General features: G+C 48.3%; 1 protein-coding gene across 1 annotated transcript in view; it reads right to left on the bottom strand.

The window, feature by feature from the left end:
* Positions 1-20,844, bottom strand: part of LOC144754101 (signaling threshold-regulating transmembrane adapter 1-like) — a 91,877-nt gene that overhangs the window by 33,031 nt on the left and 38,002 nt on the right. Inside the window, exon 6 of the mRNA XM_078641669.1 lies at positions 16,200-16,267. Within this exon, the coding sequence (XP_078497795.1) occupies positions 16,200-16,267 (68 nt within the window). The remainder of the gene's footprint in view (positions 1-16,199; positions 16,268-20,844) is intronic.

The raw sequence follows: 20,844 nt of genomic DNA, 5'->3' as shown, positions 1-20,844 counted from the left end.
CCCTTCCGACTCAGCTCCGGACCACCGCCTCCTCCCAGGCCTTCAAAATGGACCTCAAAGTTCTCTTCCTCCAAAGACACTTCCAAAAGTAATTCACGTCCTCTCTATTATATGAAGGAAGACCTCCCATTACTGAAAATTCTATTCTCCATGACTATGGAAGTGCCTTCCCAGTGTGTTCTTGTGGTTGGAGTGTTTGCCATTTTTTGCAGTATTATCCTTGTACCTGTGTTTGGTACTCTTTTGTAACATGCACACAACAATTTTCTCTTGTAACACACTGTTTGCTACCTCTCACATTTTGTTTGTCTTTGATACATGCACAAGTGCCACCATTGCCTACGTAACGTTTGTTCTTGTGCCTGAGTGTCTAGCATATATTGCAGTATTATACCTCTAATTGTACTTTGTTTTCTCTTGTAACCAGCATACTTGTCACTTTTTCCTCCTGTGCACTGTTTGCTACCTCATGTATTTTGTTTGCTCACAATTGGCATTTTTACCTCATGTAACTTAACGTCTGCTTTTGTAATCTGTTCACGTGTAATGTTCTCCTCATGTATCAGTTCTGTTCCTATTGTGAAACGTTCTGACGCCTTCGGGTAAAGTCCGCGCTATATAAAACACATAAATAAATAAATGCAACAGTACCACAATGGGCTAAATGTACAGCTGCATATGTGAAAAATTACTCCATATGTGTCACCACGCTTCATGCCTCATTTTTATTTTTTAAATACTAAATCAGAAGGTTGATGTTCATGCTTTATCTCCCTATTTAGCAAAGGGTTTATTTTGGAGTTAAATATTGTTTTTATTTTTGCTATACTTTACCACACAGTTGGGATGAAGAACTCTGCATGGTAGAGTATAGGAAAAATAAAAAAGTTTAAGTCAAATATCAAATATTAATATAAATATATTGTATACATTTATTTTATATGTAGAACAAAATAGAAAAGCTACAGCACAAGTAACTTAATTAAAGAAATATATAAAATTAAATTGCAATTATTTTCTGAAGTTTAAATTAAAACATTAATTTCCACCTAAAGAAAAATATTTTTTATTATGCAATACTAACTATTAAAAGTGACGTAAAGAATTAATTGAAATGAAATTAATTATATTTTCCTAAAAAATATTATTTTAATTGTTCAAACCAAAATAAGGTAAACATGTTCTATTTTTATATATGTTTACCATTACATTAGTTATATTTTAAACTATTTTTAAAAAAAATATTAATTAAATGTAATGTTATTTCCCATAAGGTTTTATTTTAATTCCCTACCTCCATTATTTTTTGGGGAGGGTTTTCAACACCAGTGGTAAGCCATTTTGGTTCTTAACTTACTGCCGTGTTTTTTCATAGTAACGTCCGCTTGGTTTGGGTTTATAGCCTAAAGTAGTAAACATACTCAAAAGTGTAAGTCCCCTTTGTGAATCAGGCTCTGTATTTCTGAAGGCCTCACTTGTCTTGGCTCAGTCCTCAGGATGGGAGTTACATTTGATGTGGTCAATGTTTCAGTCAATTTGTAAAACTGCACAAACCGCATATTTCTTCCGGGACTGTAACTCTTTTTGAGTTGCAGAGGGCCAATGTCTTGGCAATATAGGGAACCATATTTGTAAAGCATCCAATGTTTCCTTGAGATCCCTATTCTGTCTTTTGTCAAGTTTTGGGCCATTTTGGGTGCAGACTGGAGAGGGGCCAGACGCCCTCGACAGAAGCAGGATGCCACCGGCCAATAGAATCATGTCAATTCTTTTCCCAGGGACTGGAGGAACAGAAAAAGAAAGAGCGAGACAAGACAGAGGCAGATCGTCCTCCGAGAGACAATCAAATAGCGCTCGGATTATTCATTGGCCTTAGAAAGCTAACGTCAGTGACCAATATCCCGACTCTGAAAATGTTCCCGCATCACTGATATAATGTGCAGGGAAGTCTATATCTGTAGCAGAGGCAGGCCCCAGGCCCCCCGAAAGTGCGGGCAGTCACAAGGGCAGAAGTACCTGCATCCTACAGATGTGGCTCTCAGTCACAGCTGTGGCATAGGTAAAGTGGAGGGCTGGAGGGGACGAGGAGTATCAAGTAATAAAAAAACATACCTATCGACACCGGCCACCTCGGTGCTCTTCTCCGGCTCTCTTCCAGGCAGTCAGTGGGCACAGGCTCCCAACCCAATCCCAGCACTTCTCCCAGTAGCATGAAAGCAACACCAGGATTAGTCTGAGCAGCCCTGTTTGCCGCTCAGACAGTGCCTTGGAGTCTTTGCTGTTTCTCCAACCTGGCTGTGCAGCAAAGCTGGGTTGGAGAAACATAAGTGCGCATGTCTGTTTGGCCGGACTAAGATTCACACTTTACAGTACCCATCACTCCTCCCCATGGTCCAGCCCAGCACCGCCCTACAATGACATCGAGTTAGTAAGTCAGCGGAAAATAAAATGATAATATTGTTTTATTATCATTTTATTTTTCTCTGACTGACTTTGACAAGTGGGGTTATTCTCCTCTGCCATTACGGAGGGCCCGCCCCTGGTGGCAGCTCGTCAGCAGGCGCTTAGTCTGGAAGTACAACAAATCTGCTCACCTGGTGCTTGTTTCGATCACAGAAGTCACCAGCCTCCCTCCCTTAAAGTCCCTGCTTGTAATCTATTCACAGATGAGTGGTGAATCGAATGCTTGTTACTTTGGTAACCGTTAGTCCCACAGATTCCCCCTCTCAGCACTGGCATCTGTTCATCAGTTTTCAATGTCCAGCCCTCCCCGACCTCTACTTAATTGTGGCTGCTGCGGAGACAGGCAAGCAAGACCACTGACTCATTGTCAATGAAATTGCTCTCCCACCCTCGCAGCTCCGCCATTAAGTGAGGCCTACCCCTGCACTCTCGATTGTTGGTGATCGAGGCCCTCCTCCACCCGCAGGATTCCCTGCACCTCATCCCTGTTGGTTCAGTGGACCTCTGTCTCCTTCCTCTCGCTCTGCTTTTTCACTCGTTTTCAATCGTTTTTCTACCCTTTTCCTTTATTCCTTATTTCCTCCCTTTACCTTTCCCCACCGCTGCTGCCCCCACGGCCCCTCCCCACCAGCATGAGTAGCGCGAATGGCCCAATCCAGCTCCCCTCCCCACTCCCCCCTCCCAGCTGTCCAGCCCTCCCCAACCCCTACTTAATGTGAACACCAAAGGCAAGCCCGTCTGTGCCCATCCGCGACCCGACCGCGACCAGCGCCAGGAAACATGGACCTCCGCACCGCCAACGCTATAACTCAGCAGCACTCCGCGCACTGCCAAGAACTCAGACCCAGCACAACCCGACCGTAAGAACAGACCCGAAACGAAGACCCTGTAATACATCCTCCTCAACATCCGATCCCTCAACAAACACGCCACCGAAATCTGGGACCTCCTCGACAGCACCACCCCGGATGTAGCATTCCTCACCGAAACCTGGATCAACACCACCTCGGGACAAGACATCGTCACCGCCATTTCCCAAGGATACAAGATCTCCAGGAAGGACCGCCACACCCGCCCAGGAGGAGGAATCACCATCGTCCACAAATCCACCCTTTGCCTGAGCACACTCCTCGACGAACCCACAGACATGATGGAACATCTACACTTGAGGATACTGACCATCGCCACCACCACCCTGCTCGGAACCCTCATCGACCGACTCACTGGACCCCACGGACCGTTCACCAACTCCATCACAGATATTATCTCCCCGCATGCATTCGCATCCACCAGCTACATCCTGTTGGGAGACCTCAACTTCCACCTCAACAACCAATTGGACCCCAACACCACATTCCTCATGAACAACCTCCACATTGGACTCTACCAAATCGTGACCGAACCCATGCACTCAGCAGGACATACCCTCGACCCCCTCTTCACAACAGGAAACGCTATCACCTTCAGCCACACCATGGAACTCCCATGGACTGACCACTGATGCGTCCACTTCACCTTCAGAACACCCACCATCCACAGACACCAGCACCTGCTCCCACGAAGAAACTGGAGCAAAATCACCCACGACCAGCTCACCTCTCACTCAGCAACTCCACCCCAACCATCGCAGAAAACGACGACCCCAACACCGCAGCCCGAACCCTGCACAGATGGATCTCCGACAGCACCAACACCATAACCCCTCTCAAGCAAAACAACAACACCCACTCCAAGAAAGCCAGATGGTTTACCACCGAACTTCAAGAGTCCAGACGCTACTGCTGCCGCCTCGAAATAGCCTGGAGGAACCCCAAATCCACAGAAGCACACAACAACTTAAGAGCCGCCACCAACGCCCACCACCGACTCATCAGAATAACGAGTAAAAAAGCGATTGAAGACAGAATCTCCACACATGCACACAACAGCAAAGAACTCTTCCACATCATCAAGGAGTTTGCCCAACCCACCAGCTAGTCTACTGACATCCCTTCCTCACAAGACCTCTGCGATAAACTCAGCACCTTTTTTCACCACAAAATCAAGAGCATCTGCGACAAGTTCAACAAAGACAACCAACACACTGAAACCCCACCAACCACCCCCGAGACCCTGAAGCCAGCGATTGACAACTTGACAGCCCTCACCACCGAAGACACACATAAGACGATGAAATCAATCCACTCCAGGGCCCCACGGACCCCTGCCCCCACCACATCTTCAACAGAGCTGCTGACACCATCGCACCCTCAACCGCTCCCTGGCGACCGCCTCATTCCCCGATGACTGGAACACGCTGAGGTCAAACCCCTCCTGACGAAACCCTTGGCAGACCTCACCGACCTCAAAAACTACAGACCCATCTCCCTGCTCCCTTTCCCAACAAAAGTCATTGAGAAAGCCATCAACAGCCAACTCGCCACATTCATCAAAGAGCACAACATCCCCAACTCCTCCCAATCTGGCTCCAGAAAAAACACAGTACAGAAACTGCCCTCCTCGCCACAACAGAAGACATCAGCACCCTACTGGACAAAGGAGAAACAGTAGCCCTCACCCTCCTCGACCCCTCAGCAGCTTTTGACACAGTCTCCCATCGCACCCTAATACGCAGACTCCATGACGCAGGGATCCAGGACAAGGTCTTCGACTGGATCCGCTCCTTCCACTCTGGCAGAACTCAGCGGGTCAGACTTCCCCCTTTCCTCTCGGACCCTACACCAACTACCTGCGGGGTCCTCCCTCAGCCTCTCGCTCTTGAACGTCTACATGGCTCCGCTCGCCCTTATCATCAGAATCTACGGACTCAACACTGTGTCATACGCAGACAACAGCCAACTCATCCTCTCCCTATCCAATGAACCCAACCCCGCCAGATACAACTTTCGAGAAGGCATGGAAGCCATCGCCAAATGGATGAAAAACAGCTGCCTACAACTAAACAAGACAGAAGTACTCATCATGGGCTCAAACCCCGACGCCTGGAACGACACCTGGTGGCCCCCCACCCTCGGAAACCCGCCCACCCCCATCGACCACGCACGCAACATAGGAATCGTCCTGGACTCCGAGCTCAAAATGGACCACCAGATCAACTCCATCCACCCTCCCGCTGCCACACCCTCCGCCTCCTACGCAAGACCTTCAAATGGATCCTTTTGTAAATAAAAGGGAGAGGCCCTACTATCCAAGGGACAGGGTGCCCAATATAGTAACAATAGAACAAGTATTCCCTTGGACTAACTACTAATCTGTGAGCCATATTCAACTATACGTCAGGTGAAATCCTTTCATAAATGTATACTTTCGACACGTATAATTATAAAAATACCCAGATTTATATAAAAATTACATACATTTATTTAATGTACATTAACAATGACCAATAATACAAATTCTTTAAAAAACAGCAAACACTGTCCACAATTCATAAAAACATTTCATTTGACAAATCCATCAACAAAATAAAGAGACAACAACAGGTGACATATTAAAAATCATTAGTAAACCGTTTATTCAATTGAATCTATATTGCAGTCATGTCATAAAGAAAATCCTTTGACTCAATAGTTCCTCGAATTTAACACCCCAGAAGCGTAGAAGTGTTTCGGTGTGCAAACAAATAGAGCACCACCTTCATCAGGACTTTTCACGATAACTGTCTCTTTAGGAGGAATAGCACATAATCATGTGTGCCTTATAAAATGGATATTAAAAGGCAGAGCTTAATGTCCGTGTGATTTTCACTTGAGGCTCTTCTAAATGGGCGTTGTGTTGTCTGATTTAGTGTGAATATGTATTGGCGGACACGTCTCCTTACATAAGGGAAAAGGCCATGATGAACAACGTCAGAGCCTATCATCAAATGGACACATTAATGTTTTTATTGGTAAAAACACCCTCGATAAGTTGTCTATGTCCAAAGATTAAAGTCTGTGATGTAGTTCCCTTGTTGTTTGAGTTTGTAAGGTCTCTTAGCATATTTTTATGTATGCAAATGATGTCTTATTTTTCATATCTGATGTTATCCTTCGTAATTTCTTCAAACCCAGTTTCAAACGATGCCTCTCGTATTCACTTGCATCCGACGCCCTGGTCACCAGTCGACTCGACTACGGCAACGCACTCTACGCCGGAATAAACGCAAACCTCACCCGCAAGCTACAGAACATCCAGAACGCCGTCGCAAGACTGGTCCTCAACCTGCCAGACACTGCCACATCTCCCAGCACCTGCACACACTCCACTGGCTCCCCATCGAGCCTAGAGTCACCTTCAAGATACTCACCCATGCAACAAGGCCCTCCACGACACCGGACCAGCATACCTGAACGGCCGACTCAAATTCCACGCACCCCAAAGGACCCTACGATCAGACCAGCTCTCCTACGCCGTGGTCCCCCGCACAAGAAAATCCAGATCGGGAGGCCGCTCCTTCTCCTTCCTCGCGGCCACAGCCTGGGACAACCTTCCGCTCCACCTAAGACAGACATCGCTCCCCATCTTCACAAGAAACCTCAAAACCTGGCTCTTCGACACACACCCTCCTTGATGGACTGGAACCTGCATCCCCCCACCCCTAGCACCTTGAGACCCTCACGGGTGAGTAGTAGCGCTTAACAAACGCCTGATTGATTGATTGATTTTCACACCTCTCAATTGACATCGACTGCTTACAGCCTCTGAAAAGGAGCTGAAATCCACTGTTTACAGCGGTTTGCAGCTCGGTTTCCCCTGCACTGCGTGATTTTGGCTCATCACCAGGTACCTGCGTGTGAGGGGAGCCGAAATCATGTGACACACAGTGGCACCGTGTGAGTAGGCAGGTCTGGTGTCATGCTGTGTAATGATGGGGTAGTAGCCTTGGGGTGGGCCTCTACGCGCTGCTAGAGCAGTGACCAGGTGGGTGGCAGCTGTAAATGGGCCTCAGATTCCTCTCCATAGGAGGCGGCGGGGGCTCGCCAAATAGTGAAAGCCTCAGGGTCAGTGACAGACAAGTCAGTGTGACCCGGAAGATTTGCTGGTAGAATAAACGTCACAAGGTCTGCTTAATTAATGCCAGGGCTCGAGTCGGGGTACCACGTGGGTGGACGGAGTCCCCCCCACTTATTTTACCGGGGGGATGCCGTCCCCCCTGCCAAACAGCTGGACTTCACTCTATGGCCTGTCTGGGACGAGGAGTTTGGCACCTTTCGTGACGTCACTTCCTGTCATGACGTCACTTCCGGTGACAGCGTCCCCCCCACTTCTTTTTTTAGGACTTGTGCCCTGATTAATGCATGAAACATCGAGAGAATAAACAGGCTGTCTCCAGCGCAAGCCCCAGTCATGGAGTAAAGTGAAGCAGTGTCCAGAGCACCTCTCAGAACTGCGCTATTAATACATAGAGTCTCAGATGTAACACAAGATCTGCTGAACACATGTGCAGAACAACAAAACAATAATAAAAAGGTCACACAAAGAACAACCAGCTCCATAGCTAGTGGCGAACATATAACCCCCCGTACAAATGCAGCATACCCGAAGGAAGAATGCAGTGCAACTCAACCATCAGACCGGAACCAATGGTCATCAATGTCCCATCGAGAAGATGCACAACCCTTGGAGTACAACGAGACAGCAGACACGCTCAGACACCCGGGCTTCTACGAGGACGACATAAGAAGAATACTAAGGAAGAGCCGTGGCAGTGGTGCCCCAGGCCCGAACGGTATTCCCCCAATAGTTTTTAAAGCTGACCCGGACTTCTGGAGTGGAAGTTTAAAAAAACTATTCGATGAGGTAGAAATTGAAAATCAAATCCCATCAAGCTAGCAAGGCTCAATAATTTCACCTATTTTCAAAGGAGGAGACCAAACATCTCCAGCAAATTATAGACTGATCACTCTCCTGGATGTGGACGCGAAGTACTATGTATCCTTACTCCTTGAAGATCTGATAAACTGGTCTGACGCCCCAAAGAGATTCCCGCTGAATCAAACATGCTTCAGGAAGGGGAGCGGGACAATGACAAACATCCTGTCGCTCTCAGTGCTAGCCGACAAATACCTACGTAGGAAACAGCAGCTCCATCTCTGTTTCATTGACCTAAAGGCGGCCTTCGATAGCGTAGATCACAATATCCTATGTAGGAAACTGCGCAGCTGGAATATTCCGGAAAAAACACTCAGAGGAATTCTACTCCTTTATTCCAACACATGGAAAGAAGTAAACCTGGGGAACGGAACACGGCTCTCAAGAAAAATCAAAACCAGCAAAGGCCTTAAGCAAGGCTGTGTTCTGGTCCCGCATCTCTTCAATCTTTTTATGGCAGACCTAGCATCAAGCCTTAATAAGTTCTCATCCCACCCACCCAAACTAGGCTCCTTACCTCTAACTCATTTATCTTATGCGGATGACGTCGTACTGATGAGCTTAACTAAGATTGGCCTTCAAAGGTCACTTGAGGGGCTGGCGGAATTTATAACCATTAACAACTTGGAGATAAACACAACAAAAAGCAAAACAATGCTCATCACCAGACGACGGATACTCAATCAACACGTCCAACTGGAGGGAAAAAAGATAGAAGCTGTGCCTAACTATAAGTACTTGGGCTTTTAATTCGACAACAGACACAATCACCAGCAGCAAAAAACCTACATTGTCCAGAGAGCAAACGGCTCTCGTTTGCCTTCAGGTCTCTAGCAAAAAAGCTTAAGGGGCCATCATACAAACCTCTACTGGCAACAATAAAAGCTAAGGTGCTCCCGACGCTGTCATACGGCAGCGTAGCCCTCCATGGGAAAGACGGCTATCTACAAATCAACCTTCCAAATTCATCAGGGAGCTTCACCAGCTCAGACCAGATTAGAATTTGGAGTACTAAATGAAACACTGGCAAGGAAGTATGCAACTATCAAGCATTGGTATAGCTTGAAACAGAATACAGCAGCTTCAGAATTGCACAGGGCACTGTGGGACGAAATAAAAACTGATGCAAAGTCCCCATACAATCAATTCCTCGAGAAGGCCTTAACAGACACCAGTACAAGAAACCTCTGGGAAACCAATCTGCCTTACCCGGCCTTCAAGCAAGCCATAAATAAGTCAGAAAATTCCATTCACTTTTAACTGACAAAACCACCTTCAGCACAAGAAAACACGCCTGGATGGTTATATCCAAATACAAAACACTCACTGCAGCCCCATATCTAACAATCACATTCCCGGTCCATAGAAAACAACAGCTAATGGCGCTACGACTGGGAAAATTCCCTTCCACCATGGACCAACCAATCTGGGTTCACGACGGTCCCAAATTTTGTAGACTATGTGGGAACAGTAAGGAGGACCACATACATCTTGTTTGCATCTGCCCGAACTTAGCCCATACTCGAGCCATCTTCACAAAAAAGGCCATGAATGATCGAGGCATAAGAACGTGCAGATCGGCGATTATGGCAAACCTTAATCCAACAGACACTCGTTTGAACTGCCAATTAATAAAGTTCCTTTTGGCTCATGCTCAAGCGCTGAAATGTAACCTGGTACCCTGCCTAGAATAGGGAAATAGGATGGTTGACCCTGTGGCAGAGGGCCCTCCCGAGCTCAACAAAGAATAGTACCAGAACCCTGGGAGTCATATTTTACATGGACCAACAAATATCTTTTGATCGATTTTTAACTTGTATATTGTGTACACTAAAACGTCTATATTTAAAAAAAAAGAAAATATTTGCACTAGATACAGATTGTTTTAGGATTAAGGGAAACAGAATGTAGACAAATATTAAGAGCTTCATTTGTAGTACTTGATTTTATAAAATGTATTGTTATGGTTTTAATTAACTGAAACAATGAACTTTCTTACTCTGTCTGCCAGGAAGGGCCAGCAGGGGTACCACACCTCTCAGAACTGGAATTAGGTAAATGCTGTTTCTGTAAACCAGGTAGAATATGGAATGGAGAAATGAGAATGTTAAAACCTATGAGCAGGGGAAAGGGTCCCCCGAAGACCGGTTTCTCCACAGTTGACTCTCAGGGGGTGGACCTGGGGCTGTTGGTGAAGCAAGCACCGCCAGACAAGTTTTAATCTTGGCCTCTAGGGGGCAATAGCCACCCGTGCTTAGAAATAAATATAAGAGGAGATTGAGCGAGCGACTCGTGGCTTCGCCTCCCAAGAGTCCGGCAGTGCATGCAAAGCAGCAATAGAGTTAATAGAATGAAAGGACCAACAAGCATTGGCGAAAGCCAGTTCGTCTCGCTTTACAGCCAATAATTTACAGCGTGCACAGTGCGATTCCTAGATGGCCGTCCAGTGATGTATGAAACATATTTCTAAATTGTAAGAAATTGCAGAAATACATTGTTAATTGGGAAACGAATTTGTAAATGAGCTGAGTATCATTTAAACGGTATAATTATACAATAAACAGAGAGGGTGCTTCTATTTATTTATTTATTTACATGGTCAGTGAATCCACAGAGACACTGCCATCGTAAACACTATATAACACCTTAAAAACTCCTTGGCAAATCATATAAAAACATACAATGCATAAATAAGTAAACATACCCTCGACCCCTCCTCAGGTACAAATAAAAGAATATTCATTCGAAATTTAAATGCGCATAAGATTCATCTGATGACATCCTTAGAGCCTTGCACAGTTAAAAAGATCCTTAGTGCAACCGGGGATGGCTTTTTCAAAAGAAGTGCAAAGAGGTTCCTAAAAGACAATTTTTAACCTAATCCAGATTGACCTTCTCACAATTTTACAAATGACATAAAAAAGCTGTTTAATTGGTAACAAATATTACCGGAGGGAGGATTAAACATTAATTCTCATCATATGTTGTACAATAAAACGTTGTCCATATCGGTACCAAATATTTAGATCTCGAAGATTCTATTTCTTGGCTCCTGGCATCACACATATGGCCTCTACGTGGCCCCTGGGGTCCACTCACCTTAACCCATGGATTTACGTTTAAAGGGGAAGCCCACACATTAAACCTCGTGTAGAGAGACCTTACAGTGAAACTGCGCCGTGCCCTGGTGACAAACGAACAATTCCAGTGCATTCGAGGCGTTTGCTGTCAGTGGCCAGATCAGGCTGATGCTTTTAAACTTTGTCAAAAATGTCTACTTTCGATGAGAGAAGAGCAACCGAGTTAGACCCTAAATATCATCTTTTGAAAGGTCCAAGTGTAAAACCGAGTCCCAAAATAATTTAGTGAAAGTTAATAACTTTTAGAAATCATGCATAAAAACCCCCCAAACTGCTGAAAAGCCTCTATGCATAGCGTAAAATCCGACCAAAGGCTCTATAATTAGTTAATTAAAAACTAATTAATACTAGTCAATGCCAGCTCTAAATGAATCGTTTCCATTGATGAACACCGCCCCAGACCTAAATATTTGTGGAGTGATGATTCAATGCCGGAGTAACGTTTTAGGGCAGCTATTCAGTCACGTAACGAAACTTGACGGCCCCCCGCAAAGTGCATGGAGGGGCCCTCCAGACTCAGCGTACTGTGCTGAGCAGGCCCCCTGGAGCTGGGGGCCCCCCACACTGAGGGGGCAGCGGGGGCCTCTGTTACGCAACTGCGGTGATTGCATGAGCTTCTGTCCCAGAGAAGACTGTTGGCGGGATTTTTAAAGACTTTTGGGAATATTCTCATGAACGTGTGATAACCATCGCAAATTTAGCTTAACGTAACTTTGCATTTTTCAATCTATCGTAGGAAAATAACGCTGTGTCAACGTAGTATTCTTAACCTGGCAGCACCATGCGATAGTCACATAACAACATGTCAAATGAACGCTTTAAACCCAACGCAGAGCCGCAAAAATGCGAAACACCAACACTAAAAAAGCTACGATGATGCAAATCGCAATACAAAAATCAGCGAAAACCAGGCACAGGCCTGCAATCCCCTCGCGACATGCGGTAAAATGCACCTTAAATGTCGGGAAGAAAAACACATACAAAAGCCAAACAACAGCAAAGCACAATGGAGTCAGCCGGAGCAAGTGCAGAGGACAACCAGAACCCCACAAGTCCCCCGGAGGACCAGACTGGGACCTCGGCGTCAGGAAAGGGCACAGACAAGACGTAGAGGAAGTTCAGCCCTCAAGAAAAGAGGATCCTGCTAACGGAGGTGACAGAACACCATCAACTACTGTTCGTCACCTCCACTGTCTCAGTGGCAACTAAAAATGGAATATGGCAGTCCATCGTGGACAAGGTGAATGCAGTCGGAGTGCTGGAGAGGACAATGGAAGAGGTCAAGAGGCGCTGGAATGATGTCAGGCGCAAAACCAAGCAGAAACTTGCAAACAACCGGAAGGCAGCATGTCAGACTGGAGGTGGCAGTACTGCACCACAGGAGGAGCTGGACGATATGGAGGAAATGGTGTCCACTGTCATCAGTGGGGAGACGGTGGCAGGAGTTGGGGGACCGGACACAACAGCAACAGGGTGAGTAACGACCAGGGACTGGGGGATGGGGAGAGACGGGCACAATGGCACACATGCACAAGTAAGCATAGCACATCGATAGACAAACCATGCCCAGACCCCCAACATCCACCAAGATACCAATGCACCCAAGATTGCAACATCCGAGCACTGTATAAGCACAGAAGTCAGAGGCAATCAGGGGCAGCCAAATCAGAGCTGCAGGGGCGACTCCCTTAAATTGCCGCACACACATCACATGCAGAGCACATCAACATTAACAACGATGGGGCTCAATCCGCAGCACGTGCACAACAGAACAGGGGACACAACTGGTGGCGCTTTTGTGCAGAAGATGGCCAATCACATATGGCATCGCAGAGAAATGTGAGTTGACAATGTACAAGTACAAACACACATCCGTGAGGTAGTCAAAATGTCCACTGTTCCACACCACATAGGCAGCACCCCACAGTCACAATGTACACTGTCATTCAGTCTGCATGTAGACATCTACAATGCGCCAACATACATGTGAACACAATGTTAAACTGCATCTCCCCTTGAAATTGTAGAGGGAAAGTCAACACCTCCTGCAGAGCAGTCCCAACCACTCTTCTCTGTTGACGAAGAGGACCACCACACCTTCAACTCCGTCACCCTCCAACAACTTGTGGAGAGCCTCCACAGCCCCCCTCCAGGAGCAGGGCAGCCCAGCTGCTACGAAGAGAACCCACCCCCTGCACAGTACACACAGCAGGCAGCACCCACCACCACGGCTGCCTCCCAGGACCCCCACAACAAACACATGGCCTTCCAACTCCGTGTGTTGGGGTGCCAGGAGAAGCTGGCTGAACAGGTGCAGGTGGGGTTCGACCACATGGTAGACAAACTAGACGCCATACGTGGGTGTCTGAGTCCCATCAGGGACCACTCCCAGTCCCTAAAGGACATCCACAGTCCGCTCCATACCCTCCAATGAACCATGGCTGAAATCACCAGAGTCAGAGAGAAGAACGACTGTCCAGTCAGAGTGGCTCCAGAGAGCTCGCACGGGAGTTGGGACTCATGTGGAGGCTCATGGAGGACAGGGATCATAAGCGTGTGGAAACAGCGTCTGCCACGGCTGCACACCAGCAAGAGCTAGCTGCGTCCCTCAAAGCCATAAAGACCCTCCTCATGGCATTGCTGCCACACGGCCTGGGGCTGATGCATGCTGCTGCTACCACTCCATCCACATCTCCCCCCCTGAGGTGTCAGTGCCACACAGAGTGCCGGACATTCCACCTCCGGCCCCAGCGGTGTCACTGCCACACACGTGTGAGGCACCTGAAACAGCAGAGGACGAAGAAGCAAATGAATCTTCCCTCGTGGTCAGAAGGAAGCTGTAGCATTCATCTCTGCCATGTGGCCTGTTTCTGCTCAGTTCAACCCTCTGCATGATCCCCTTCCACTGTCCCCTAATGCACTCTGCGACACTCACCTTGGACCTTGACATGGACTGCCATATTCTGTTTGGTCACCAATGACACAGCAATCAGACTGCGGACTGAACTCCTCCTCTACTGATGAACTTGTCATTCCCTGAAGGACTCTGGCTGGTCCTCACCGGGCCAACGCTGCATGGTGGGGTTGCATGGCCCTGAACTGCTCCAGCTACAACACTCCTTTGCATGTGCATTAAACATTCATGTTCACAAGGATGTGTCATGTCTATGATCTTGCAAGTGCTGAGGTATGGATGCATGTGGGGTCAATGAGTTCACCTTACGTCCTTGTTGCTCATGTTGTGGGACTTGGCTCACAGGGTGACACAGCGCTGATTGCGTTCCGGGTTGCACTGACACTAGAACGGAGACACACACACTAGTTACTTCCTTGTTCAGCCATGGACGGAAGCACACCCAGAGAACTGGGGTCATTGATCACACCCCTACTCTGGACTGGCAAATGCCAGGTGAACCCACTCCACTTACACTCACAGGGCAGGACGACAACGCTACATGTCCCCGGTCTTGCCTGCAGGGATCTGCTGCTCACAGGTCTAGTTGTCAGCATGCCTCAGCCACTCCCTCACGGCTGGTTCACACCCACACCACACCAATTCTGCACTGGCATCACGGGACATGTGACCCTGCCAATAAAAAGGGCCAGGTGCACGTGCTGGACGCCATTTCCAATCTGTGACTGGGTGTCTCTGTGTGGGTATAATTTATGCATGAGGGCCTAAGGCCCTGCCACCTCACATTGCCCAGTGCCGGGGGTAACATGATGGCATCCGCACCATGGGACTCAACCATATAGAGTCCATGGCTAGCTGTGCACAGATTTGGTGGCACCGGACACACCGCGGCAGGCACAAGCACACCGCCACGGGACGGTGTCTGGCGATGCAGTGAGATAGGGATTTATTTTGATCATATTAAAATATGTGTTTCCTCCAAATTTATGAGAGCAAGAGTGGGATAAAGAGAGCGTGGGAGAGAGAGGGAGGGAGAAAGAAAGAGAGAAAGAGAGAGAGAGAGAGAGAGAGAGAGAAAGGGAGAGAGAGATACTTTTGGGTTGTTTGTAAGATGTAGGTTAAACTGAAAGCTCGAGCCAGGGGCCTGGCTTTGGTTCTGGCCCAGCTTGAGCTCCCGAACTATTTTATCCCATTTAAACAGCTGTTTGTTGCATAATGAACATGCCAACGACTTTCAGGACTCAGCTCATGAATGGACTTAGAGTCAATGGCAGTTTGTGTAAGGTTAAAGGGAGGGTATATTTAAGTGAAAATGTCAGTTTAAACAAAGTTTTAAACTAACATAGCTACTGAAATTCACCTGTTATAGTTCTCTCTAGTAACTAAACTATAACTTGCATCCCCCCCCATCCAAAGAGTTGTTTTCAGGGGTTATTAGGGGTGTTATCACTGCAGTAATTGAACATGTCATGAGTGATGCAACGTCAGGGTACAAGCTGAGCATGGCGAGGGTGCAAGTTATAATTACTTTAGGGCACAAGTCATAGTTACTTGAGATAATTTAACTGGTGGATTTCAGTGGTTAGTTAGTTTAAAAGGTACACAGTGAGGACACCCTTTCATATAGCACACTGACACCCTTTGGCGTTGAGTAGCGCTATATAAGAAACTCTAAATAAACAAAATGAATCATGTAATCAGGCACATGAAAGAATAGCTTGTTCCCACTCACAAAAATGGAGCACCCACTGAGTGAGTGCAGAGAGTAACTCTGAAATATCTTACTAATGAGTAACCTGAAATACCATATAAGGATCAGTAGTGCTTACCTGGGGCTTCGGGGCGCGATGAGCTGAGGGTTCCGGCTTGCTCACTGTTTCACCTGCCACAAGAGCTTCTGTTGGCAAAGGAGTTACATAACGACTGTTAATGTGAGTGGGAGCAGTGACCCCAACATTTCACCGGGCATCCAGACAAGATTTTCTCCACGGAAAGAAGCGCCTAGCTGAGGGGAGCCTGGAGCATTGCAGCGCTAGATTGGGAACAAACATTAGCCCTGGGAATGTTCTAATGTCACCCCAATGGGGCACGAGGGTGGAGGGGTTCTCCTGACCGCTTAGTGTTTTTAAGTGTGGTCACATGATTAATTTAAGAGCACAGCTTTCCAGACATTGGGGATAAGCATGAGGTGTACATGACAGATTCACAGAAGCAGCAAACTACGCATGTACCTGCTACATCCCTCGGGTCTATGTTTCCTCCTCTGTGGGATGAGGGACCCTCAAACGTATTCCCTCACGCCCACCAGGGGGTGCCCAGTGCCCGTTAGGTCAGACTAGTCCTGGTACAATGGGGAGGAGATGGCTCAATGGGTCAGAGGGACAAAGACCTGCAACAGTGTCACTCACACGACAAGGAGGCGCCATTGTAAAGGAAGAGCAGTAGAAAGAGAAGAGGGCTGCAGCAAAGAGAGAAAAGACTAAGAGGCAAGGTGCAGGGGGAGGGCTAACATAAATACACTGTAACTTGTGAGCTAGCAAGATTGATACACGGTAACATGTGTCCTAGAAAGATTGATACATTGTACTGTGTGTCCTAGCAAGCTTGATACAAGGTAACATGTGTCCTAGCAAGCGTCATTATCTGTAACGTGTGTCCTTGAACGCTTGATACATTGTACTGTGTGTCCCAGCAAGCTTGATGCACTGTTATATGTGTCCCAGCAGGTTTGATACAATGTAACATGTTCCCTAGCAAGCTTTATACATTGTACTGTGTGTCCTAGCAAACTTGATACACAATAACACGTGTCCTAGCAAGCTTGATACACGGTAGCATGTGAGCTAGCAAGCTTGATACACTGTAACATGTGAGCTAGCAACCTTGATACACGGTAACATGTGTCCTAGCAAGCTTGATACACGGTAGCATGTGAGCTAGCAAGCTTGATACACTGTAACATGTGAGCTAGCAACCTTGATACACGGTAACATGTTTCCTAGAAAGATTGATACATTGTACTGTGTGTCCTAGCAAGCTTGATACAAGGTAACATGTGTCCTAGCAAGCTTGATGCACGGTAGCATGTGAGCTAGCAAGCTTGATACACTGTAACATGTGAGCTAGCAACCTTGATACACGATAACATGTGTCCTAGAAAGATTGATACATTGTACTGTGTGTCCTAGCAAGCTTGATACAAGGTAACATGTGTCCTAGCAAGCGTCATTATCTGTAACGTGTGTCCTTGAACGCTTGATACATTGTACTGTGTGTCCCAGCAAGCTTGATGCACTGTTATATGTGTCCCAGCAGGTTTGATACAATGTAACATGTTCCCTAGCAAGCTTTATACATTGTACTGTGTGTCCTAGCAAACTTGATACACAGTAACACGTGTCCTAGCAAGCTTGATACACGGTAGCATGTGTCCTAGCAAGCTTTATACATTGTACTGTATGTCCCAGCAAGCTTGATACAATGTAAAATGTGTCCTTGCACACTTCATACATTGTAACTTGTAATCTTGCCATCTTGATGCACTGTAACATGTAATCTAGCCAGTTGGTACACTGTAACATGTCATCTAAAAAGCTTGGTGCACAGTAACATGTAATCTAGCAAGCTTGATACACTGTAACATGTGACCTAGCAAGCTTGATACATTGTACTGTGTGTCTAAGCAAGCTTGATGCACTGTAACATGTGTCCTGGCTAACATGTAATATAGCACGCTTGGTACATTGTAACATGTAATCTAGCAAGCATCATACATTGTAACTTGAATTCACGGCACAAGGAACAGTGGCCTCCACTTCACGATGGATGATGGAAGCATGCTTGTAACCCATGTGCGGTGATACTAGGTGGGGGTCTTGGATGTCATGTATGGAATTCTGGGACGGGTGTGGATCTGGGTTCAAGCATGATCCTAGCAGGTAAGCAGAGAGATGTCGGAACATTGATGCACAAACGCATGGCTGGCCTGGTGACCGCGGCCACAAAGAGGGGTGAATGACCCTATCGATCTGACAGGGGGCAGTGGTGGCCAGTATGGATCATATATATCAGTGATAAAGTGACCTCTAATGTGGTGAGGGGTGCAGGGAGAGAAGAGCTTCCGAAGGGGGGTCTCAGATAACGGAAGCCCCGCTTACCCATCTCTGGTCATGGGGAATGGAAAACCGCTGCCCGGAGTATGAATAGATAAAATGCATAACTAGAGACCTTTACCAAATAGTTACCTTCAACAAATTCCTTGTTTGCAGTCACAAGAGACGAACAAGGCGTTCGACGAAAGTCAATAATGAAACAAAGCACATTGCAAGGAAAACACTGCTCTTTTTGAGAAGACAGGACCCTGCCAGCAAGGAGTCTGGCCATGAAGGCCTTATGCAGTAATCTCCAGGGCTGGAGGGACACCTGGCCGCAGACCCTGCCAGTGAGGAGTCTGGCAATGAAGGCCTTATGCAGTAATCTCCACGGCTGGAGGGACAGCTGGCCCCACACTCTGCCAGTGAGGAGTCTGGCCATGAAGGCCTTATGCAGTAATCTGCAGGGCTGGAGGGACAGCTGGCCCCAGACACTGCCAGTGAGGAGTTCGGCCATGAAGGCCTTATGCAGTAATCTCCAGGGCTGGAGGGACAGCTGGCCCCACACCCTGCCAGTGAGGAGTCTGTCCGTGAAGGCCTTATGCAGTAATCTCCAGGGCTGGAGGGACAGCTGGCCCCACACCCTGCCAGTGAGGAGTCTGGCCATGAAGGCCTTATGCAGTAATCTGCAGGGCTGGAGGGACAGCTGGCCCCAGACATTGCCAGTGAGGAGTTCGGCCATGAAGGCCTTATGCAGTAATCTCCAGGGCTGGAGGGACAGCTGGCCCCAGACCCTGCCAGTGAGGAGTCTGGCCATGAAGGCCTTATGCAGTAATCTCCAGGGCTGGAGGAACAGCTGCCCCCACACCCTGCCAGTGAGGAGTCTGGCCATGAAGGCCTTATGCAGTAATCTCCAGGGCTAGAGGGACAGCTGGCCCCAGAGCCTGCCAGTGAGGAGTCTGGCCATGAAGGCCTTATGCAGTAATCTCCAGGGCTGGAGGGACAGCTGGCCCCAGACCCTGCCAGTGAGGAGTCTGGCCATGAAGGCCTTATGCAGTAATCTCCAGGGCTGGAGGGACAGCTGGCCCCACACCCTGCCAGTGAGGAGTCTGGCCATGAAGGCCTTATGCAGTAATCTCCAGGGCTGGAGGAACAGCTGGCCCCAGACCCTGCCAGTGAGGAGTCTGGCCATGAAGGCCTTATGCAGTAATCTCCAGGGCTGGAGGGACAGCTGGCCCCAGAGCCTGCCAGTGAGGAGTCTGGCCATGAAGGCCTTATGCAGTAATCTGCAGGGCTGGAGGGACAGCTGGCCCCAGACACTGCCAGTGAGGAGTTCGGCCATGAAGGCCTTATGCAGTAATCTCCAGGGCTGGAGGGACAGCTGGCCCCAGACCCTGCCAGTGAGGAGTCTGGCCATGAAGGCCTTATGCAGTAATCTGCAGGGCTGGAGGGACAGCTGGCCCCAGACACTGCCAGTGAGGAGTTCGGCCATGAAGGCCTTATGCAGTAATCTCCAGGGCTGGAGGGACAGCTGGCCCCAGAGCCTGCCAGTGAGGAGTCTGGCCGTGAAGGCCTTATGCAGTAATCTGCAGGGCTGGAGGGACAGCTGGCCCCAGACACTGCCAGTGAGGAGTTCGGCCATGAAGGCCTTATGTAGTAATCTCCAGGGCTGGAGGGACAGCTGGCCCCAGACCCTGCCAGTGAGGAGTCTGGCCATGAAGGCCTTATGCAGTAATCTCCAGGGCTGGAGGGACAGCTGGCCCCACACCCTGCCAGTGAGGAGTCTGGCCATGAAGGCCTTATGCAGTAATCTGCAGGGCTGGAGGGACAGCTGGCCCCACACCCTGCCAGTGAGGAGTCTGGCCATGAAGGCCTTATGCAGTAATCTGCAGGGCTGGAGGGACAGCTGGCCCCAGACACTGCCAGTGAGGAGTTCGGCCATGAAGGCCTTATGCAGTAATCTCCAGGGCTGGAGGGACAGCTGGCCCCAGACCCTGCCAGTGAGGAGTCTGGCCATGAAGGCCTTATGCAGTAATCTGCAGGGCTGGAGGGACAGCTGGCCCCAGAAACTGCCAGTGAGGAGTTCGGCCATGAAGGCCTTATGCAGTAATCTCCAGGGCTGGAGGGACAGCTGGCCCCAGAGCCTGCCAGTGAGGAGTCTGGCCATGAAGGCCTTATGCAGTAATCTCCAGGGCTGGAGGGACAGCTGGCCCCAGAGCCTGCCAGTGAGGAGTTCGGCCATGAAGGCTTTATGCAGTAATCTCCAGGGCTGGAGGGACAGCTGGCCCCAGAGCCTGCCAGTGAGGAGTTCGGCCATGAAGGCCTTATGCAGTAATCTCCAGGGCTGGAGGGACAGCTGGCCCCAGAGCCTGCCAGTGAGGAG

Source organism: Lissotriton helveticus, chromosome 5_1 (assembly GCF_964261635.1).
Source record: "Lissotriton helveticus chromosome 5_1, aLisHel1.1, whole genome shotgun sequence".
NCBI classification, from domain to species: Eukaryota; Metazoa; Chordata; class Amphibia; order Caudata; family Salamandridae; genus Lissotriton; species Lissotriton helveticus.
This window is presented reverse-complemented; position numbering and strand designations above follow the sequence as displayed.